Genomic DNA, 24,182 nt, shown 5'->3' on the forward strand with positions numbered 1-24,182 from the left:
TGAGCCTGGCCCTGTGTGGGGAACGGCTGCACACTCACGCACAGATCAATTCCGAGTGTTTCCCGACCCCAGACCCACAGACCCTCCAGGACTCTTTACATTTGGGGGGAGGGGAGCAAGGAGGAAGATCCAGTCAGAACAGAGAAGCGGTTAGCAGCAGCAAGCAGGCGGGCGGGGCGCGACTTACAGGACAGAGAGAGAGAGAGATTGAGATATTTCTTTTTGAGAACTGTAAGTTTACTTACTTTGGACTCAGTGGGGTGGTCGGACTTGTATGCAGCAGAAAGAGAATGCAGTCAGCGGCAGTGGGCAAGAAAAGGAACGAACAGCAGCACACAAGGAAGTAGTGTACCGAACGCTGCTACTGCTGGTCTCTCTCTACACCCACACACGTGGTCGGTGGAGGCATGCTGGTTCGGAGGGCACGCGCTCTCCGTGGCGCCAGCCAATGGGAGTGCCTGCCCACCCGCAGCAGCCTGCCCGCCAGCACTTCATGATGAGTCGCGAGTGCGCTGTGTGCTGAGCCTGAGCGAGTGGTGGAGGTGTGTGGGTGGGGGGTTGCAGGTGGGCGGGCGCCGCATGGAGACAAAAACACTGACTGCGGCAGCACAGCAGTGAGCAGCAGCGGCCCCCCCGGCACTGGAATTTGGAGGAAAAAAAATATTTGGGGGTGGGGGTGGGCGGGGCATGGCAGGCACTTTGGCACCCCCTGCAATTGGCGCCCAGGGCACGTGCCCTGGCTGCCCCCCCCCCGTGGTTACGCCTCCGCTCATCACTTCATGACTGTTGCTGAATTCAGGATACAAAAGTAACATAGGAGTGTGAGAAGGGAATACATGGGAACGCTGATAGCACCTAGCCAGATCCCCCCACAGTGTAGGAAGACATGTCAGGGCAAGTCTCAGAGCCTGTGGCTCTGTATTAGCAATCTAAAATGGTGTAGCTTATGTCAACTAAAGCAAAACTGAGTCTAGGGGTATTTTCCAGACATCAAGCTTTTGCTAAAAGCTTGAATCAACCTTTTTTACACTTATTGATTATTGATAAGCTGTATTAGACAATTCTATATCAGCACTTAAGAACGGCCCCGCTGGATCAGGCCCAAGGCCCATCTAGTCTAGCATCCTGTTTCACACAGTGGCCCACCAGATGCCGCTGGAAGCCACAGGCAGGAGTTGTGGGCATGCCCTCTTTCCTGCTGTTACTCGCCTGCAACTGGTACTCAGAGGCATCCTGCCTTTGAGGCTGGAGGTGGCCCACAGCCCTCCAAATAGTAGCCATTGATAGACCTCTCCTCCATGAAGTTATCTAAACGCTTCTTAAAGCCATCCAGGTTGTTGGCTGTCACCACATCTAGTGGCAGAGAATTCCACAAATTGATTATGCATCGTGTGAAAAGTTATTTCCATTTGTTGGTCCTAGATTTCCTGCCAATCAATTTCATGGGATGACCCCTGTTTCTAGTGTTATGTGAGAGGGAGAAGAATTTCTCTCTGTCCACTTTCTCCACACCATGCATGATTTTGTAGACCTCTATCAAGTCTCCCCGCAATCATCTTTTTTCTAAATTACAGGTGAAACTCGGAAAATTAGAATATCGTGCAAAAGTCCATTAATTTCAGTAATGCAAATTAAAAGGTGAAACTGATATATGAGACACACACATTACATGCAAAGCGAGATAAGTCAAGCCTTAATTTGTTATAATTGTGATGATCATGGCGTACAGCTCATGAAAACCCCAAATCCACAATCTCAGAAAATTAGAATATTAGCAATAGCAATAGCAATAGCACTTACATTTATATACCGCTCTATAGCTGGAAGCTCTCTAAGCGGTTTACAATGATTTAGCATATTGCCCCCAACATTCTGGGTACTCATTTTACCGACCTCGGAAGGATGGAAGGCTGAGTCAACCTTGAGCCCCTGGTCAGGATTGAACTTGTAACCTTCTGGTTACAGGGCGGCAGTTTTACCACTCCGCCACCAGGGGCTCTATTACATGGAACCAAGAAGACAAGGATTGAAGAATAGAACAATATCGGACCTCTGAAAAGTATAAGCATGCATATGTATTCAATACTTGGTTTGGGCCCCTTTTGCAGCAATTACTGCCTCAATGCGGCGTGGCATGGATGCTATCAGCCTGTGGCACTGATGAGGTATTATGGAAGACCAGGATGCTTCATTAGCGGCCTTCAGCAATTCTGCATTGTTTGGTCTCATGTCTCTCATCCTTCTCTTGGCAATGCCCCATAGATTCTCTATGGGGTCAGGTCAGGCGAGTTTGCTGGCCAGTCAAGCACAGTACACTGTATACTTTTCAGAGGTCCGATATTGTTCTATTCTACAATCCTTGTCTTCTTGGTTCCATGTAATATTCTAATTTTCTGGGATTGTGGATTTGGGGTTTTCATGAGCTGTACGCCATGATCATCACAATTATAACAAATTAAGGCTTGACTTATCTCGCTTTGCATGTAATGCATCTGTCTCATATATCAGTTTCACCTTTTAATTTGCATTACAGAAATTAATGGACTTTTGCACGATATTCTAATTTTCCGAGTTTCACCTGTAAATAGCCTCAGGTGTTGTAGCCTTGCCTCATAAGAAAGGTGCTCTAGGCCCCTGATCATCTTGGTTGCCCTCTTCTGCACCGTTTCCAGTTCTACAATGTCCTTCTTTAGATGTAGTGACCAGAATTGTGCACAGTACTCCAAGTGTTGCCACACCATAGTTTTGTATAAGGGCATTGTAGTATTAGCCGTTCTATTTTAAATAACCCGAGTTATCCAGGGTAGTGAGGAGTCTAATTTCTACTCCTTCTGTTTCTAATTAGCTCCCAGAGGTGCTCTGCTGTGATGCCCTCAGTGGGTTCTTTGCGGATACAATCTCCTGTATTTGGGCCGACTTGGATTCCACTTTTTCTGCAGGGTCTACAGAGGAGGTGTTCAGCAATCCTTCTTGCAGTGTTAGGTTGGATCAGTTTCAATCTGTGATTCTTGAGGATGTGGACAAACTGTTGGAGTGGTGTGGTCCACCACTTGTTCTCTGGACTCTTGCCCGACTTGGCTGCTTCAGTCTAGTAGGGAGATTATTCGAGGAGGTCTGGTGAATATCATAAACGTATCGCTGAGGGAGGGTAAGGTGCCTCCATGCTTGAAGGAGGCAATAATTAGACCTTTTCTTAAGAAGCCTTCCCTGGATCCGTCGGTGATGGATAGTTATAGGCCAATCTCTAATCTCCCTTGATTGGGCAAGGTGATCAAGAGTGTGGTGGCTGACCAGCTCCAGGAGGTTTTGGAGGAAACTGATTATCTAGACCCATTTCAGACTGGCTTTAGAGCGGGCTATGGGGTTGAGTCAGCCTTGGTCGACCTGATGGATGATCTATACCGGGGAATCGACAGAGGGAGTGTGACTCTGTTGGATCTCTCAGCGGAATTCGATACCATCGACCATGGTATCCTTCTGGGTCGCCTGGAGGAGTTGGGGATGGGAGGCAGTGCTCTGCTGTGGTTTCACTCTTATCTATCCGGCAGATCCCAGATGGTGGAGCTTGGTGACAGTTGCTCTTCTAAATGAGAGCTGTTATATGGAGTCCATCAGGGCTCCATTCTGTCACCAATGCTTTTCAATATCTACTGTACATGAAACTGCTGGGTGAGGTTTATCAGGAGATTTGGCGCTGGGTGTTATCAGAATTGATGACACCCAAATCTACTCCTCTCTTTCATCTGCTTCATCAGGAAATGGCATTCATTCCCTAAATGCTTACCTACAGGCAGTAATGGGCTGGATGAGGGATAACAAATTGAAGCTAAATCGAAGCAAGATGGAGGTGCTCATTGTAGGGGCTCAGAATCTGAGGGATGAGTTGGATCTCCCTGTGCTGGATGGGTTTACATTCCCCCAGAAGGAGCAGGTACGCAGCTTGGGGATACTCCTGGATCCAGGCCTCACCCTGGTGTCTCAGGTGGAGGCTGTGGCCAGGAGTGCTTTTTATCAGCTTAGACTGATTCGACAGCTGCATCCATTCCTTGAGGAGGATGGCCTCAGAACAGTGGTGCACCAGCTGGTAACTTCCAGGCTTGACTACTGTAATGCGCTCTACATGGGACTGCCTTTTTTTAATAGTTCGGAAACTTCAGTTAGTTCAAAATGCTGCAGCCAGGCTGGTCTCTGGGGCAGCTTGGAGAGACCATATTATGCCTGTTTTGAAACAGCTGCACTGACTGCCGATATGTTTCCGGGCAAAATACAAAGTGCTGGTTATTACCTTTAAAGCTCTAAACGGTTTAGGCTCAGGTTACCTTAGAGAGCATCTTCTTCGGTCTGATCCCCACTGCACGCTAAGATCATCTGAGGAGGTCCGGCTTCAGTTGCCACCAGCTCATCTGGTGGTGACCCAGAGGTGGGTCTTCTCTGTAGCCGCTCCTAGATTGTGGAATGCACTCCCCACAGAAATCTGTAATTTGAATTCTTTATTGGCATTTAGGAGAGGCCTAAAGACCTACCTATTCAGCCTGGCCTTCCAGGGTTTTAAAGTTGTTTTAAAGGGTTTTTAATGTATCGGGTTTTTATAAGGTTTTGAATTGGGTTTTTTAAAGCTGTTTTATTGTATTTTAAAATTTTTATTCCTGATTATTGATTGATTTTAACTGTTTTATTATATTTGTGAACCACCCTGAGCTATTCTGTAAGGGTGGTCTAGAAATCAAACAAACAAATAAATAATAATAAATAAATTTTCAATCCCCTTCCTAATGATCCCTAGCATGGAATTGGCCTTTTTCACAGCTGCCGCATATTGAGTCGACGCTTTCAACGAGCTGTCCACCATGACCCCAAGATCCCTCTCCTGGTCAGTCACTGACAGCTCAGATCCCATCGGCGTATACTTGAAATTGAGGTTTTTTGCCCCAATGTGCATCACTTTACACTTGCCAACATTGAACCGCATTTGCCACTTTGTCGCCCACTCACCCAGCTTGGAGAGATCCTTTTGGAGCTCCTCACAACCAATTTTGGATTCCACTACCCAAAAGAGTTTGGTATCATTTGCAAATCTGGCCACCTCGCTGCTTACCTCTGCTTCTATATCATTTATGAATACATTAAAAAGCTCTAGTCCCAGTACAGATCTGTGGGGGACCCCACTTCTTACTTCCCTGCATTCTGAAAACTCTCCATTTATACCTACCCTCTGTTTCCTGTCCTTCAACCAGTTAGGAGTCCACACATGTACTTGTCCCCTTATCCCATGACTGCTAAGCTTCCTCAGGAATCTTTGATGAGGAACTTTGTCAAAAGCTTTTTGGAAGTCCAGGTATACTATGTCAACTGGATCACCATTATCCACACACTTGTTGACACTCTCAAAGAACTCCAAAAGGTTTGTGAGGCAAGATTTACCTTTGTGGAAGCTGGTTCTCTCCCAGCAGGGCCTGTTGTTCTATGTGCTTTACAATTTTATCCTTGAGAATGCTTTCCATCAATTTGCCAGGAACGGACATTAAGCTAACTGGCCTGTAATTTCCCAGATCACCTGTGAATCCGTTTTTGAAAATTGGTGTTACATTTGCTACTTTCCAGTCCTCTGGTACAGAGCCTGATTGCAGGGATGTTATATATTTTAGCAAGGAGCTAAATTTCACATTTGGGTTCTTTGAGAACTCTTGGATGGATGTCATCCGGCCCTGGTGATTTGTTAGTTTTCAGTTTTTCCAGACAGTTTAGAACATAATCTCTTGTCACTTCTATCTGACTCAGTTCTTTAGTCTCCATTCCTGAAAGCCTGGTTCAGGAACAGGTATATACTCAGTATCCTCTGCCATGAAGATGGACACAAAGAACTCATTTAGCTTCTCTTCAACCTCCATATCCTCCTTAATAATCCCTTTGAAAGGCCACATCTAATCCCATCTGAAAGGCCACAACTGTGAGCTTGGTGGGTCACAACTGTAAAGGTTTGAATGAAGGGATGGACACCCCCAGACAGGATTACTGGCCTTCTTTCTTCCACTCCTGCCATGCATAGGTAGTAGCTCTACAACTTTTAATTGATTAGATTAATCAGTCAAAATGGTGCCTCCAATTTAATTAGGCAGCAGATTTGTATATATAATTAACACTAGTCTTAACAATTGCAGATAGCATGCACCACCTTAAAAGAAGCATGAACCGTTTTCTCTTGTGTAGGAGGGAATGTCTCCTTCCCATCATCTTAGATTACGTCTCCTATGACACAAAAACAAAGAATAAATTCCTGAAAATCATTATGTGGAAGTAGTAGAGATTCCTGCCCAGATGTGACTGGTGTACCTCTCATGTGTGGAGACAGGCTGGTGCAGGCATTTCACTCATTAAGAGGAGTTTGAGTGAAATGAATAATCCACAATGCATCATTGTCATTTCCCCTATATCTCAGTTTATATTCCTTGGTGAATTATTTGTTGGTTGAGCCCCACGTTGAGGGTATTTCTCTTTTCTTTGGACATCACTTCTCTCAAGCAGAGCGAGAACAAAAGGAAGAGGGTTATTGCTTCAGGACGCATTCCAGATCAGATCCTAAAATGGGGTCAGGATGTGTCTCTGAAGAGTGCTTCCACACTTCCTGTGTTGTGGCACCGCAGTCCTGACGCTGACCGCAGGGTACCATTCATATGTCGGATGCCTTGCTTCGAATTTAATCACTGTGATTTAGTGCTATGGTGTCATTTTTCCAGTGCAAAAAATGTGACTTTCCCCCAAGTTGTTAGTTTTCACGAGACTGCTCCCCCTGCAGGTTTTACGTTTTGATTGCGATTTTCCTGAACGAGGCATTTAGCTGCTTTTAAGCGGATAATCTGGAAAGCACCCAGGGGAACTTTGTGTATGTAGCATTCACCCAAAACACCAAGCTCATGAGATGTTTCTGTGTATGTTTCAATGTTTCTGTGTATTAAGAATTGTGTATTAAGAATTTATACAGCACCTTGTTGGAACAGAGTTGGGGGTGTGATTTATGAGGGCAAGTGGGAGAGGCTAAAACAGATGCAGATCAGAGGATGTGGCTTATAGTTTTCATTATTTACCCTTTTCTCCCCCATAATTTGAGTATTGTGGTTTAGGAGGGAGGGCTTCTGAATCAGAAGGTCGCCTTTCTGTATACTAGATGAGCTGTGGAATACTGTGTGGAATAAGTTCTCACACAGGGTTATTTCAGCAAATTATTGGGAGAGTGAGAGGAATACAGCTCACAGGCAGCATTTAATCCCACCGAGGTTGCACCAGACATACAAGAATATCTCCCCTAATTTCTAGAGAGGCTACGATACCGTAGGGTCACTAATGCGACTGTGTACAGTAGTATTTGGCTTACATGTTTGTTAACTGCGTGGTGTAGTGATTAGAGTGCTGGACTAGGACCGGGGAGACGCGAGTTCAAATCCCCATTCAGCCATGAGACTTGCTGGGTGACTCTAGGCCAGTCACTTCTCTCTTATACTAACCTACTTCACAGGGTTATTGTGAGGAGATACCCAAGTATGTAGTACACCGCTCTGGGCTCCTTGGAGGAAGAGCGGGATATAAATGTAAAAATAAATAAATAAAATTAAAAAACATGATCCTTAATGCCAGTGGACTGGTTCAAATGATACAGACCAGTAGCACACCGTAACAGGAAGGGGCGTGTTGAGAATGTGCCTGTGGGGACTTCTTCCCGAAACCCAGTGCCCTCCAGTCACATCCCTTAATCATGTGTTGGGACTGTTCATCTGAGTAATCGCTATACACGTTCTCCAAATAATTGTTTAAACAAAGGGAGAGTGCCAGGAGATCAGTGGTGGATGTCAGTGCGCCCCTTCCTGTTCATATGTGCTGCCAGGCCATATTGTTTGAACTGACTCGCTATCAGCGAAAACCCCAAACTCACTTTATTAAGTTTCTTAGATGATGAACAAAAGCAAAGCAAATTAGGAAAGGTGTGGATGCTGGACTCAGGTGCAGTGCCTGCCACAAGCATGCCATCAAGCCCCACCCACTCCCCCACACCAGTATGCGCTGTAGCCCCATCCCTATGCTTTCTGTGAGCCTTCCAAATAGTTTTGTACCACCACAAAAATATGTTTCTGTTTTTTCAAAAAATGAAGTTTTTCTTTTAATTTCTGTTATAATTCTCCTTCTGTATTATTTATTATTGTATTTAAGGGGAAATCTTGATAAATTATTGGTAACTTTAAAAAAGTATGCTTGTTTCTCCTTTTCTCCTTTAGATTGTTTTGTTTGCCTGTCTTCTCCTTCAGCATGCTCTATATTTAGCATTCTTTGCATTTGGGCCTCTTTATTCCATGAGGATTCACAGAAATGCTCCAGTCGCTGGACCTGGCTTTTATGCTCTTGTCAAGTTCTACTCGACTAGAGATGCCAACAGAGCACAGTGTGCTTGCAACCAACAAAGCAAGTGATAAGAGTTCACCCATTGTTATTAATGTATGGAGTTCACTACTATGGCATATGGGTCACTAGCTTGGATTAGTTTAAGAAGCAATTAATAATCTCAATGAGTTGATGAAGAACCATTTATTTATATATAGAAGTTAGAAGCCATGATAGCTAAATGGAACCTCTACTTTCAGGAGCAGTCTGAATAGCAAGTCTGTGGTTTTAATGTCCTGCTTGTGGACTTTCATGAATCAGCTGGCTGACCACTGTTGGAAACAGGATGCTGGACTAGATGCATCTATGCAATCCAGCAAAGCAATTCTTACATTTTTGTTCAGATGATGAAAATGGCCTCTTTATTATTTTGCCACCTGCCTCCCTACCTAGCAGGTGGTCTACAGTTCCAAATTACAGAAAATTTAATCTAAAATCCAATCTGCAGATGCAAAACAAAAGCACTTAAAAACAGAAGTAACACCAGCATCCCTGCCTTAGCCTCTACTATTCAGCACCCCCAGTTTCATCCCCAAGCTTCTGAGATTTCACCAGGTACTAGACACACCTTTCAAGCCCTTCTCGAAATCCCTCTTGTTCGGCGGATAAGATGTCCTGAGTATCCATCCAGCCATTCCTGTAATTTCCCCAGGAGATGTCTAGCGTAGAGTTTACTAATAACGCTAAGGAGATGAATCGGGCAATAGTTGTTAGGATCCTCCCTTGATCCTTTCTTGTAAATTGGCCCTATTACCGAAACACCCCATTCCTCAGGAATTTTTGCAGTAGTATCTATGAAGGTAAAAAGGGAAGCAAGAAGAGGAGCCCACCAATCAAGGTTGTTGTGAATATTTTCAGTTGTGATTCAATCAATTCCAGAAGCCTTACCCATCTTACATTTTTTAACCAAAGCTTCAACTTCCGAGACAGTGACTGGGCTCCAGCTTGGAAGTTGGTCTGGCTTATAATCAATTATAGCCGTATGGGAGCCCTCTTTTTGATATAATATTGAGAAATGATGTTCTCATATCCCAGCTGGAATTGCCAAATCAGAAATAGAAGGGCCCCCCCCTAAAGGACATGAAATTAGCCGCCAGAATCTAGTCTGTTTTTTAAGTTTAGAAGCGGCAATGAGGTCAGCCCATTCCTCTTTTTTGGCCTGGAGTTTCTTATCTCTTAGAAGGTTCTTATATTGCTTCTTAGGGTTACCAAAGTTTGTGGTGCAACATTAGAGGTGCCTTTGCCATAGAATTTGAAGTGATAAATTAATTTCCTCTTGGCCTCGAGGCATTCCTGGTCAAACCAGGTATACGAAGTGTGATTAAATTTCTTAAGAGATGCGGAGGTCGAGCTTGTTAGAGCTGATGTGAAAGAAGTGATCAGATGATTATATAACTCAACTGGGGATGGTTCCATACCACTATACAAGCCATTATATGTACCATCATACATTCATCTTATCTGCCTGGAGGCCAGACACCACAGGGGAGTACAGTATTTTTTCCTCCCTTTATGTGTCCTCCCATTTATCGTGGTCCCGCTCCTGATGCAGACAGTGGTCTCTACCTCTTCTCCATTGCCCAGCTGCCTTATCTTTTATTTATTTATTTTATTTTAATTAATTTTTACATTTATATCCCACTCTTCCTCCAAGCAGCTTAGCGTGGTGTACATGCTTGTTTTTATCCTCACAACTACCCTGTGAGGTAATTTAGGCTGAGAGATACATGACTGGCCCAGAGTCACCCAGTAAGTTTCATAGTTGAATGCGGATTCGAACTCGGGTCTTCCTGGTCCTAGTCCAACAGTCTAAACACTACACTATGCTGGCTCTTCTGGGCATGTCACTATTTTAAATGGCAAGTCAGGCATGGAGGCAGAGAAAATGGTGCTTCTAGCATAGGGTGGTGGCCTCTCTTCATAGCTTCTGCTTTGCTAGCTACAATAGCTGGTTCTCTCTGCCCACCCCCATTGGCAGGGGAGACTTGTGCATGGGAAGAAGAGAACCAGAAGGAAACTGATCCAGCTACTGGAGCAAGAGAAGAAGTGGCAACCAGGGGCGTAACAATAGGGGGGGCAGGGGGGGCACGTGCCCTGGGCGCCACTCTGGGAGGGGGCGCAGCGTGATGCCCCAGAAAAGCACCACCCAAAAAAAGTTGTTTTCAAAAAAAATTTCCCTAAATTCCGGGCGGCGGAGGGTGGTGGGGGTGGCTGGCGGGCGCTCCCACTGGCTGGCAGGAAAGGCGGCCGGCCGGCTGCCCACCCCCCGCACTCGCACTCCTGCAAAGAGCGCATGCCTACGTGACCACGTGGAAGTTTGAGAGCCGCTGTGCTGTGTTGCCGCCCAGCAGGCTCACTGCATTACCGGCGCTGCCGCCTCTGGCTCAGGGCGGCGCCCCGCTCCCCTCCCCAGTCACCTCGCTCACCAGGCGCAGCAGCAGCTCTAAATCTGGGTGGGTGATGGGGCGACTTGCGGGCGCCCATTGGCTGGCGGAGAGCGTGAGCGTCCCGGCCGCGCCAGCTCAGTCAGAGCATGCCGGCACCACGACCATGTGGACTAGGTTGGGGAGAGAGCAGCAACTGCTGGGTGTGCTCGTGCTGCTGCCTGCTGTAGATACTTCCTCGTGTGCTGCTGCCTGCCAGCCTGCTGACTGTTCGTTATTGATTCTTGTTTTTGCATACCTAGATGCATACAAGTAAGTAAACTGCTCTCAAAATAATCTACTCTCTCTCTCTCTCTCTCTCTCTCTCGGGTGTGTTTCTGCAGCGTTTTGATTCCATATGCTGCTTCATTTCTATTCGGAGCAGCTTCATGAAGTGCAATGGTTACTTCAGCCCAAGGCAGGAACTTTACGTCAGACTCTCTTTTTCTCGGTTATGGAAATTCTGATCACTGATTCACTGTAAATCCGCTCTTCTCCTCGCCTCCCTCCACTTGGAGGAGGTGATAGTAGGCTGTATGGAGGTGGGAAGGGGGAAGGGTGTGTGCGATTGCCCTTTCGGATCTGCTGGCCAGAGCTGTTGCATTGCTAGGAGGCGAGCGTGTTGCTTTTTGTTCCCTTGCTCGCTTTTCCCAATTCCACCCCCCTCCCCAATCAGTCCGGCGTGTGTCTGTCCCCTGCCTGGGGTGCGCGTACACACACACACACTTCAGTTCTTGCCTTGCTCGGAAGTAACAGAAGGTGTGGGGAGGGGTTTCTTCTTTTCTGCAGGGCTTCCCCCAGCAAGCAAGCCCTCCCTGCCTTGGGTGTGTTTTAGTGATCCTTGGCTTCCAGTCTCTGGGGTTTGGTATGTTTTAGACCTCTTCCTCCCCCCCACCCCGCTCCCCTTTTGCCTAATGTTGTTGTTTCAACTCTTCAAAACTATTTGAGGCAGGCAGCTTACAAAATCTTAACCACAAAGCCAACAGAAGAATAAACCATTAAAAACCATTCAAAGACAAAGAGCTGCTTTGGCCACAGTACTTAAATATGTAAATCTGTAAGACGGGCTGATCTCTTTCTCTTCTTGCATAGTGATACTGGGATGGAAAAGAAGAGTTTAAAAAGTAAAGCAAGGGGTGGGGGGTCACACAACACAGAAGTGGAGTGCTGGTTTCTGGTTTGGGGTATTAGTAAGGATCTTTTTTCTTTTTGAATGATTTGATTAGCTTTTATTAGTTCAGTGCTACAGAAAAGCAAAGATAACATCTACTTGGCTCCCTCTGTCCCCAAAGAGTTCCATCTATTCTTTTTGTGGACTTGAGCTCACTTCATCTAGTCCATGATAGTGCAACAACAAATGAGTTAATCTTTAAAATGCCACAAGACTGCTTATCTTCTTACTGCATCAGATAGCATGGCCCCTCTGGAAACTGTTACTACAGAAGAGCAGCAACCTAACTTTTTAAAGTGTGATCATCTTGATTGCAAACACAAAATCCATCAAATTGTTAAGTCAAGATAAGAGACTTCTGAATCTTGACTGCAATCAAGATGATCACGCTTTAAAAAGTTGGGTTGCTGCTCTTCTGTAGTAACAGTTTCCAGAGGGGCCATGCTGTCTGATGCAGTAAGAATACAAGCAGTCTTGTGGCATTTTAAAGATTAACTCATTTGTTGTAGCACAGGCTTTCATGGACTAGAGCCAGCGTAGTGTAGTGGTTAGAGTGCTGGACTAAGACCGGAGAGACTCGAGTTCAAATCCCCATTCAGCCATGAGACTTGCTGGGTGACTCTGGGCCAGTCACTTCTCTCTCAACCTAACCTACTTCACAGGGTTGTTGTGAGGAGAAACTTAAGTATGTAGTACACTGCTCTGGGCCCCTTGGAGGAGGAGGAAGAGCGGGATATTTTTAAAAAGTTAAATAACTAAATAAATAAATGTATGAATGTTGCTGCTTACTGGCAGATAGCAGCGGGGGTGGGTGCTAATACGCACTCCTGGATTTGGAATACAATGGGGACTGATGCTACTTGAAAGACCATCATTGCTTGCCTGAGTGTTTGGCTGCTACTCCATGTTTATATTTGTAAATATAACAGATATACCAAAAATGCCATAGGACTCCATGCCTTTGGAGCTGCTAAGGAGACTTGGGTAGCAGACATGGGTAGAGAATACTGTCCTGAAGGCCCAATTGAGGACCTTCTGCATAGCCTAAAGCGGAGATGAGCCCCAAGACACTGCCCCGTTGCAGATGGATTATTTGAAGGCAAGGCATTTTTCACACCCACTACTAGCCATAACATCTGTGGTGTGGGTTTGCTTTTGTTTTGCAGGGTTTAAAGTATATCTTTCCTTTTAATAAATGAGATAAATCTCCACCTCCAGAATATTATTAATATTATTAGTGTTCTCTAAACTATGTTTGAATGGGGGGGGGGGGCGCAATTTCAGGACTTGCCCTGGGCGCTATTTTCCCTAGATACGCCTCTGGTGGCAATAAAGAGAGACTGCTGCTCCATGCTAGAAGCGCCATCTTCACTGCCTCTGCCTCCGACCTGCAATTTAAAGCAGCAGTTTATCCATGTCAAACAGAGAGGTGATAGGGAAGAGGGTGGAGCTGGCAATGGAGGCAGGGCTGGCGTCAGGGCTGGGACTGGCAACTTCTTGGCTTTCGCCTTAAGTGACAGAAGTCAGCAAGCCAGACCTGAATCCTGACACCAGCTTGCAACAAGCTGAGAGCAGGTGGACTGCGGATACTTGTTCCAGCGGACCCATTCGGCCATACATGATCATATCACACCTATTTTGAAAGAGCTGCACTGGTTACCAGTGTGTTTCCGGGTACAATTCAAGGTGCTTGATCTTTAAAGCCCTTAATAGTTTGGGCCCGAGATACTTGAGGGACTGCCTGCTCCCAAGGGTTGCTGCCCGCTTGATAAGATCATCTGAGGGGGCTCTGCCCCGGGTCCCAACAAAGAGGGAGGCTCGATTGTCATGCACGTGGGACAGGGCCTTCTCTGTTGCTGCCCCCAGACTTTGGAATGCTCTCCCAGTGGTGATTCGCTCGTTGGACTCCTTCACAGTTTTTAGAAAGCTTGTTAAATCTTGGCTTTTTATCCAGGCCTTTACATGATTGTTTTATTGCTGCTTCTGTGTTTTTATCTGTGTAGTTTTTATGTTTGTATTTTATATATTTTAAATCAGATTTATTGTTATATTTTTCGCTTAATATTTTTAACTGTCATTTTTATTATTATTATTTTTACTTTTGTAAACCGCCTTGGGATTGTTTTTAATGAAAGGAGGTATATAAATTTAACAATAAAATAAATACATTGCAGAAGGAATAAGGCTTCAATCCTCTGGAGTACAGGACCAAATGGGAGGTCAGTGACTGGATCTCCTGAGGGTTTTTCACAGCTCAAAGCAGCCTGCATATCCTACACATCCATTTGCTTCGTTAGTCAAGATGTCAGCCACTGTACCATTATTTGACTGGCTGGTTGACCAGATCTTTTTGGGTTGGCCAAATGCCCAAACCTGTGAAGTCCACCATGTTGTTATAGCTCTAGACTTAGAAGGAGCATAAGAAACAGACTAAAGTCAATTGATTGCCCATCTCCTAGTCTCTCCTCTACTCAACTGCTTACTCTCTTGACCCTTTCCCTCCTCCTATCTAAAGTCAACGGCTATTGCACTTTCTCTGCTTCCCTATTTTTAATTTATCTTCATCCAGGTTATTTTGCTTCCTGCTGTAAGCAGGGCCAGATTAAGGGCAACTGATGCCCTAAGCACAGCCCAACAATGGTGCCCCCCTCGGCCCCCTCCATTGCTTAACTGACAAGACATTAAGACTCAACAAATTATTTACTTATACCTTAATATTTATTTAAATTTTTTAAAGTTTTCTTCTAGATTTTTTAAGGTAAAACAAAACAGTTCCACTGCCTATAATTTCTTATAAATAGCCGCAACAGGAGGAATGGTTGAGAAAAATATTTCATCTTCAAGATCAGACATCATAACATACAACCATTTTTTACGTGAAGTTTTATCAATATTTTGTACTGCTCTTTACAGTAATATTTTGCAAATCAATGACTTTTTACTTCAGATACATATTTTAGTAGTTTCTCGAAAGTTTAGTCACTCACAGAGCCAAAGAAAACTTTTTTTAACAATGCAGAATAAAGTCGAACACGGCAGATAAAAACAATTACAAAAAATTGGCTAAAGTTGAGTGTGGCAGTGAAATGCAAGGTGGCAAAAGAAATGCAAAGTGACAATAAGGAAGGCAAAAAGAGAGTTTGAGGAGGGTTTAGCTAAAAGATATCAAGAGGAATAATAAAAACTTCTTTAAATACATGAGAAGCAGGAAACCTGCCAGGGATGCTGTTGGACCATTAGACAATGAGGGAGTGAAAGGGTTATTAAGGAGGATATGGACATTGCAGAGAAGTTCAATGAGTTCTTTGTGTCCATCTTCGGCAGAGGATACAGAGCATATACCTGTTCCTGAACCAGACATTTCAGAGATGGAGGCTAAAGAACTGAGTCAGATAGAAGTGACAAGAGATGATGTTCTAAACTGTCTGGAAAAACTGAAAACTAACAAATCACCAGGACCAGATGGAATCCATCCAAGAATCCTCAAATAATTCAAATTTGAAATTGCCGACCTCCTTGCTAAAATATATAACTTATCCCTGCAATCGGGCTCTGTACCGGAGGACTGGAAGGTAGAAAATGTAACACCGATTTTCAAAAAAGGGATCCAGGAGCGACCCAGGAAATTACAGGCCGGTTAGCTTAACATCCGTTCCAGGCAAATTGATGGAAAGCATCCTCAAGGATAAAATTGTAAAGCACATAGAACAACAGCCCCTCTGGAGGAGAAGATGATCAGGGGGACCTAGAGCACCTTTCTTATGAGGCAAGGCTACAACACTGGGGCTATTTAGTTTAGAAAAAAGACGACTGCGGGGAGACATGATAGAGGTCTATAAAATAATGCATGGAGTGGACAAAGTGGATAGAGAGAAATTCTTCTTCCTCTCACATAACACTAGAACCGGGGGTCGTCCCATCTTTCCTACTATCTGCTGGCATTCCCCATCCTGAATTCCCTTCTTCCTCCACCCTGCTTGGCTCTTATTATTCTCTCTTTAGATCACCAACATTTTTATCTGCTAATGACCTCCAGTCCGAGCCTCCTTTTGCTTGATCTCCTTCCTTAACTAGTGCTGTAATAGGCTAAATAGATTTCTTTTCTACTTCCTCCTGGATGACATTTTATTTCAATGCTGCATTCTAATACAATCTAAGCTTCTTCCCCTCACCCCCCACCTCCAGGGCTCATTCTTTTCTCTTAGGCAATTCTACTTTTTCTTTTCCCACAAACTTGGAAAAGTCCACTGTTTTGCAATTCTACTGTTTCTAAGACACCACAAACTTGTGGACTTCATGTTATCCTTTGCTTCTTCTCTCTCCCCCCACATATCCACTCAATTGGTGATCTTATCTCTTTTGTCATCTCCATAATATCTATAACATTTTCCTTTTTCCTTCTCTTGAAGCAACTGAAAATTTTCTTTCCTCCGTCATCCCCTCTTGTGCTGGCTTTTTGCATCTCTTTTGCTGATCCTTGCTTCCTTATCTCAAACCTCTTTCCTCTGCCTTAAAGTCTTCAGATCAGCAAATCTTTTCTAGTCCTTCCTATGATCATGTTGCTGCTCTCTTTGATTTCTGCATAGCTCCCTCTTTCTTCTTATATCCTATTTAAACTTCTTCTATTGACTTGACTTTCAGATGCCTTCAGTTGCTTGTTCTCCCTCCATGCCCCTTCATGCTCTCTTCACTTATCTGATACCTTTGGTCTCCATGGAACCCTCCATGCCCCAACTCTTTGGGGTAGAAAGTTGATCTTGTGGTAGCATGCATGAGCTAAGCAGGGTTTGCCTTGGTTTGTATTTGGATGAGTGAGCATTATGAGCACTGTCCGGTAAAGGTAAAATACTCCCCCTTTGGGGTTGAGGCTGTAGTTCTGTGGTAGATCATCTGTCTGCATGTTTACAGAGCATCTGCCGGCATGTAGAAATGCTTTTCCATTTAAACGAAGAATTTAAATGTACAAGTTCCCAAGTTTAATCCCTGGCATCTCCAGGTAGGGGCGTGAAGGACTCCTGCCTGGAACCTTGGAAAGCTGCCGCAAGTCAGTGTAGAAAATACTGAGCTAGATGAAGAATGGCCTGGTAGAGGCAGCTCCCCATGTTCCTATGACTCTGCCCATCATCTTGTGTTCTGCATAGGCTTGGACTTCTGAGATTTGAATTGATGAAATTTTGTTCTCAGTCTGTGAAATCTGAGTAACCCAGATGTAGTTCAGACTCCACAGAGTTATAAGCCCTTTCTTTTCTCCCCAGGTGACTGACTTGTCACTCTCACAGCCAAACCCTGAAGGAGAAGAAGAGGTCTTGTCTGAGGAGTCCATGTATTGGGGGGGGGGGGCATATTTTACACCTGTGCTCAGTTTTCCTCTCTGTTCTTTGAAAGGGCACCTGCCCCATCCTAAGCACTTTATATTATCTGGAAGCTGGTTCTATTGTGTTAAGTGGATTTGGATGAAAATTTTATGAAAAGATACTTCCCTAGCAGATGGCTTAAGGTATTTATGTAAATGAAGTTTGGGCTAGGGTGTTTTTCCTCCCACCCCCCAATTATTTTGTTTTTCTAATACATGTGTTACTAAAAAGTAAATCAGTTTTGTTTCTTCCATTTAAAGGCAGCTTCTCATTCTCAGTACACCAAATGTGAGTTTTCTTTCAATATTGGCCTGGTTATAAGCTAATCTAAATGATGCTGAGTGGACATTTCATGTTTTTTGTTTTGCTTTGTCTTAAGGTTTCTAGTCTTAACCAAGTTCCAGTAATGCTGTTTCAGTGGTTAACATGCCTGAAGAGATTGGGTTAATATGATAAAGCTGGGAGAGGTCAAACATCCAGGCTATCCAATCGAATCTCCAATTGTAAGGCAACCACACTAATCACTTTATGCAATCCAGATCCCTGTATGTCAGTCAACAAGCGTTAGTATCAGTTCAGTTATCCACAGAGCAAACAGCCCCAAATAGCTCAAGCCCATGAACTGATTGTCTGTGCATTTGGGCCTACATTGTTGCCATGGCAATTCTGTGATGCTAGGAGTCCTGCTAAAATGATGTCACAACCAAGTGGAACGTTCAGAGTGCAGACACAGGCTTATGTCCAAAGTCAAAGACAGAAATGGTTGAACTGGATCCGTACTGTGGTACGGGCCCTGTTGCCACTGCTAAAATCCACCTTTTTCTCGTGATCTTACTTGTGTTCTTTATGCAAGTTGGTCACGTCAGCCATAAGTTGGATGCAGCACCTGTAGGGAACAGGATGCAGTTGGATGCAGCAGCCGCAGGAAATTGCCCCAACCCATGCCATTGCACCGTGGAAGTTCTCAACTGTAGCAGAGTCACCAGCTCTCCTGGACTCCACCATGTGCCCGTTCCCAAGACAGCTGCTCATGCCTATGTTTTCTTCTTCTTGTGAGTACTTAAACCCCACTTCCAGAACTCTAAGGATAGAAACCTTTTAGGGAGAGCCTTCCATTAGGAGTGATGTGGGTGGGATAAGATACTTCTTAATTCGAGGTAGCTTGGCTGATGCCTTAAAAAATTTTTTTTAAAATAATACCCCTCTGTTCTTCCAAAGGAACCAGAGCAGTTTACACCTAAATAATAACAATTTAAAGAAAGAAATGGGAACAGCAGCATCAATTGTATGAGCCACAAAAACAGCCATAGATGAGGAAGGAGAGCCAAAGGAGTGGGGTAAATCGGGACCCCAGAGCTAGTCTGTTTACAAGGGGGAAGTGGATCCAATGCCTAGAAAGCCAGTTTCATCGCCACTGAACATGCACTTTAGATGTGTCCCAAAAGAGCATTCATCAGAACCAAATAGCCAAACGAGCAGGCAATGGAAAAGAAGGTACAATGGGGTTTCTAACATATAATGTCATATAAGTAATGAGGTTTCTATTATGGCCCCTTCCTTTGCCCAGGTTGACTCAGGCACACACGTTGACTAGGCACTCGCCTAGAGCAGCACTATATGAATTGAGCCTGCATAGGAAGAAGTGTACAAACCAGGGCTCTTGTATTGTTTCTGATATGACCAGCCTCCTGCACAGAATGAGAGCAGCATGGCCCAGAATACTCTGCCACATCAAGATGCCCTGTCTTGCCCTGCCTGGAATAACAACAAACGGAGCTGGTGCTGCTCTGTGTGTAGCTTAGGATCTCTTGCACCCACTATCCTGATCAGCACAGAGAAACCAGGCAACCTTGCACAACTTTGGGGAGGCTGCATAGTAGGGATGCCATGTGTTTTGGTTTCCCCCCTGGCAGGATTCCTCTGCTTTTTAACAACTAGTAGAAATGTTGACGTGAACTTCTTTGCATTAGTGTAGCCCTAGGCTTATTTTTATTTTTATTTATTTTTTTATTTCTTACCCTGCGAAAACAGCTTAAAGTGAAAAACCCATCAGAAGATACAACATAAGTAATTGTGTGTGTGTGTGTGTGTGTGGTGAGGAAAGGGAATAGGGTTCAGCACATTTCCAGCTTCATGTTCTTTAATAGCACTTATAGCAATAGCACTTACATTTATATACCGCTCTATAGCCGGAGCTCTCTAAGCGGTTTACAATGATTTAGCATATTGCCCCCAACATTCTGGGTACTCATTTTACCGACCTCGGAGGGATGGAAGGCTGAGTCAACCTTGAGCCCCTGGTCAGGATAGAACTTGTAACCTTCTGGTTACAGGGCAGCAGTTTTACCACTGTGCCACCAGGGGCTCCTTTAAAGCATCATTGTCTAGATAGAGGCATAAATTTACTCACAAGTAGCAGCTCTGCAGGGCCATAATGTGTATTGGGAGCATGATGTAGATGTAGAGAGTGTTTAACCCTTTCTGTGCCATTTTCTAGTTTAAAATTATTTATCTCAGTGGCTGTTTTCAGAGTTAGATAGCCATGCGGGTGCATTTTTGTTAGTGCAGAAATAATAGATTAAACACCCCTACCTCTGAGCCATGGTCCTGATACAATTTGCAGCTCCACAAAGCTGCTCTTTGTGAATAAAAATAAGCCCCTAGCTTGATGAAGACACATTTAATGTCCTGCCTAGTTTGGCCTATAGATTTTAGTCCACCACTCTCACCCCAGTCTTGTAGCTGATGGTGGTGACTGCTAGCTGCTTTGCCATTTGGGATCCTTGCTCAACAAGAAAGGCTTCTCTCCCAGAAACAAACCCCTACACAAAATGAACTAGGCAGCACAGATAATTCCCCTCACAGGGACTGTGTGGCTGTTAGGGCCTGGTGGAACACTGAGAAGCTGGTGCTGGCAGTTGCAGTTGCTGGAGATGGTGGGGAGGGAGGGAGTCTCTCAGATGTTACTTCAGCACTCTCATCCCCCAACCTTTCGGTGGCTGCTTGGCTTATAGTAGGCCTTAGGCCCCCAGTTGTTTTTGGACTACAGTTCCCATAATCCCCAGGCACAGTGGCCAATAGCCAGGGGTTATGGGAATTGTAGGCCAGCATCTGCAGGAGGGCCAACATTGAACAGCCCTGGCTTATGGTGTCCATGCCTTATGAGGGTTTCCTTTCCAGAATCCTCCAACAGAAAACAAACCAGGGCAGCCTAAGGCGAGGGGTTCCTACCCTTGGGTCCCCAGATGTTGTCTCCCATCGTCCCCAGGCCACCATGGCCAACACAATGGAGTTGTAGTCAAACAACATCTAGAGCTGTAAGGTGGAGACCCTCGGCACAGATGACCTTCCTTAAGAGGAATCCAGGGGCTGTAAGAAGCTGGTAGAAACACATAAGATGCACAGAAGCACAAAGACAAAATTTGTCTGACACTTGGAAATCACTACTTGAAGGCATCCCACTTAGGAATATCTATTTCAACATCATTCCCCTTCCCCTATCTGTTTTCCCCCCTAGGGATTTCACAGGGAATGCAATTTCTTCCATTGGAAAGCAGGTGTGGAAGGCCTATCCTTGGGCCGAGTACTTGTGAGTATACATAGCTCTGCCAGAAAGTTGGAATCTTTGCCTTGATGTTAGCCACAGTAATTGTGATTTCGTTAAAATGAAATTATTGGCTGTATGAAATAAGCCAAGAACTTAGCTGACTAGACCAAGACAAACACTTTGCAAGACAGCTTAGCAACATTGCAAGATAATTGAAATCTGGACTGTTGGGAGAGCTCCTTGTATGTTCTCAACAACTTTGTAAGTTAACCATGATAAATTTTGCTAAACCAAAGTTGGTAGATAGCTCAGAACTAATATTTTCTCTCTAGAATGCTCAGGAGATTACTAGATCTACATTTGCCAGGTAGATTGATAAAGTTTTTAAAGCATGGGCAACACTGAGAGTTTGTTGAGCATGGAGTGGGGTATACATATGGTAATACAATAAGAATTAATGCAGATACTTGAATATCTTTTGTCATTTTTATTAGATATACATTCAAAATGGGGCAGGGGGTAGGGACTTCATGATGAGATGGAGAAGCTTAAATCTCAGATTTTGTATGGGGTGTTATTATGTAACCATGCAATTTCCAAGACCCCAAATATATGGGTGGGTCTTAAAGATTGTCATCACAATTCAGCAAAGGACATTGATACCTGTGAGCAGCCTTCTGCATGCGTAATTGACATGGAAGGAGGTGTGCATTCACACTGTGACACTTATTCAGGCTGGATATTGAACAGGCTAGATCCCCTTTGTTTTCTGTGGAAGGGGATGCACATCTCTGTCCAGACTTGTTGCTCATGACTGCAGCTGGACTGGAATTTGAGCGCAGGGTGAAAGTATTGTGCTAATACTCAAACCATTAAGACAGAAAGCAAGGTTGTGATCCTGTCTTTGTGATATTCTTAAACTTTCCTTCACCTCTCCAGGATTTTCAAGGGCAACAGTTTGACCAAACTTCAGAATACTTCTCTGGAGGGCTTGCTTTCACTTACACATCTGTAAGTTCTCATTTCTAGGAGTACTGTGATTGCTGACTCTCTGGGTCAAAACTGCACATCCATATGTGATTTCCTTCCCAGGGTAAATGGCAGCAGGGCAGATTTTTGTCAGCATAGGGGGGATGGGCTAAGCCCCCTCCCTCACTGTGGTCTTGATCCAGATCAGGACACACCTATTTCAGATGTAATGATAAGGTTCTTCTCTAACCTAGTCTGGAACTCAGTTTTGCAGTAAGGTGGCTGGAATTGTTGACAGTACAGTTGACTATACCGTTGGCAGTAAAGTTGACTCTACTTATTGAGACCAAGGATGGCCAACTGGAACTGTTGCCAGTTCCCAGGGCAATTTTTACATGGCCTTACAATATTTTAATCAATGGGTGACAAAAGGTTTTCTGACAGTTTCATGCATAACGAAAATAACAATGTGTTCAACTCATAAGAAACAGAATTCTTCTATGCAATTACATCTGTCTCTGATCTTGGATGTAGCATGTCTAGAACACATTAGTAGCTGACATACCACCCTTCCAAAAATGGCTCAGTGTGGCTTACACAGAGAAATAATAAATAAATAAGATGGATCCCTGTCTCCAAAGGGCTCACAATCTAAAAAGAAACAGAAGACATACAACAGCAATAATCACTGGAAGTACTGTGCTGGGGGTGGATAGGGCCAATTACTCTCCTCCTGCTAAATAAAGAGAATCACCACATTAAAAGGTTCCTCTTTCCCAGGGGTTAATAAAATTATATGGCTATAGAACAAAAAACTATTAATTATCCAGTCTTTCTTTCTTTTTAAAGTTTACTTAGAAATACGTCCTATTGATTTCAGTGGATATTCCAAATAAGGTATGGTTAAGATTTCAACCAAAACATATATGATTACAATTGCCAAGAACCAATTGAAGAATTGTGAGCTGTTGGGGATGTCCTATATATGTTGGGGAGCTGGCTAATTGTGGGAGGCCAAGAGAGATTATTATCTCTTTCTGGTCTTATTTATTTTAGCATAACTCATGGAGTTTCATTTTTCCAGGAACAAAAACAAGGGTGAATCGATTCTTATCACAACCTGAACTGCAGCCACTTCCCTTTAGTTCCTTTGTAACTGCTAACATCAGCCCTCCTGACAGTCAGTCATGTCTCTATCTTTTTGAAATCAGTGGGTCTAACTATACTCCACGTGATATCTGAGAGAGTATCCTGCTTTCTTATTGGCCCTTGCTCCTATGCCTTTAACAGTGCTTGCTCTGCCGACCTTGCAAGTAATGATATTTGTCTCCATGCCATTAAATGCTTCACCTGCTAATTTCTGCAGACCAAGCTGCTACTACGAGTATGAGAGGAGGCCAAGCAGTGTTTTTTTTCTGGTCAGTTGGCAGTGAGGATTTCAACACTACTGAGGTGTGCAAATCGTTTTATTTGGCTGGAGGCTACAGAGCAGAATTGAAACAAACTCGGGGAGAATTACATTCTCACGCCAAGCTCCCAAGTTTCTAGTAATGCCTTGTTTGCTGAGCCTCAAAGCCAAACTGGACACCCATACATGCAGTTCTGAGCAGGAGCATGGAAGATCTGTTCATTTGTGTGTGGGGGGGGTGTAGATTGTTGTCCTCTATTAAAGCTGACCAGTCCAGGCCAGTGGCACTGGATGAGAAAAGACAAAACAGATAAGCTGAGTGAGAAAGGTGGTGTTGGACACACCTTTGTAGTCTCCCTAGTTTAATCATTGTTATGTGCTCTTTTAAACAGGGACCTGTCTTGTAATAAAATCCAGACCATTGAGACGAATGCATTTGAAGCTGTCCCGTTTGTGCAGTATATGTAAGTCAATAAGCATAAAAACAATAAATGGGGATGGGGTGGGGGAGCCCGGATGGATTAGGTTTCCACCCTGAGGCTCTGGTCCTCCATCTCCCAAGCTTCTGCCCTAGGAGCAGTTCCCCTCCCACAACCATTTCTAAAACCACGAGGGTTCTGGGAGTCAGGCCTGCTGCTAGGGGCCACCATTTCTAAGTGTGGAAGCTTGGCCCATAATTCCGGGTCTGTGTGGAGTTGGGTTACTCATTGGTGAGTGATGCTATGTACTGTGCATGTGCTTCTTTATAACTCTTTTACATTTTTCTTTACTGCGCTCAGAGTTCTAAAAGCAAGGCTGAGTCAGATCTCAGTCCTGGAATCTATTCTCATATGTGATGCCTTGTTTACAGAAATCTCTCTGCGAGAAGGCTCACTTGGTACCT

General features: G+C 44.3%; 1 protein-coding gene across 8 annotated transcripts in view; it reads left to right on the forward strand.

Moving 5' to 3' along the window:
• LOC128329248 (leucine-rich repeat-containing protein 37A-like) overlaps window positions 1-24,182 on the forward strand; it is an 86,149-nt gene that overhangs the window by 6,314 nt on the left and 55,653 nt on the right. The window contains exons 2-5 of one of the 8 annotated variants that reach the window (XM_053260088.1): window positions 17,277-17,663; window positions 20,893-20,964; window positions 21,862-21,933; window positions 23,692-23,763. In XM_053260088.1, coding sequence (XP_053116063.1) covers window positions 17,662-17,663; window positions 20,893-20,964; window positions 21,862-21,933; window positions 23,692-23,763 — 218 coding nt within the window. In that variant the 5' untranslated portion in view covers window positions 17,277-17,661. Of the gene's footprint in view, window positions 1-10,884; window positions 11,124-17,276; window positions 17,664-17,700; window positions 18,428-20,892; window positions 20,965-21,861; window positions 21,934-21,980; window positions 23,344-23,691; window positions 23,764-24,182 lie in introns of those variants that run through there. The other 7 variants (XM_053260085.1, XM_053260084.1, XM_053260083.1 and 4 more) reach the window with 7 other exon arrangements.

This window comes from Hemicordylus capensis, chromosome 6 (assembly GCF_027244095.1).
Source record: "Hemicordylus capensis ecotype Gifberg chromosome 6, rHemCap1.1.pri, whole genome shotgun sequence".
Classification (NCBI taxonomy): Eukaryota; Metazoa; Chordata; class Lepidosauria; order Squamata; family Cordylidae; genus Hemicordylus; species Hemicordylus capensis.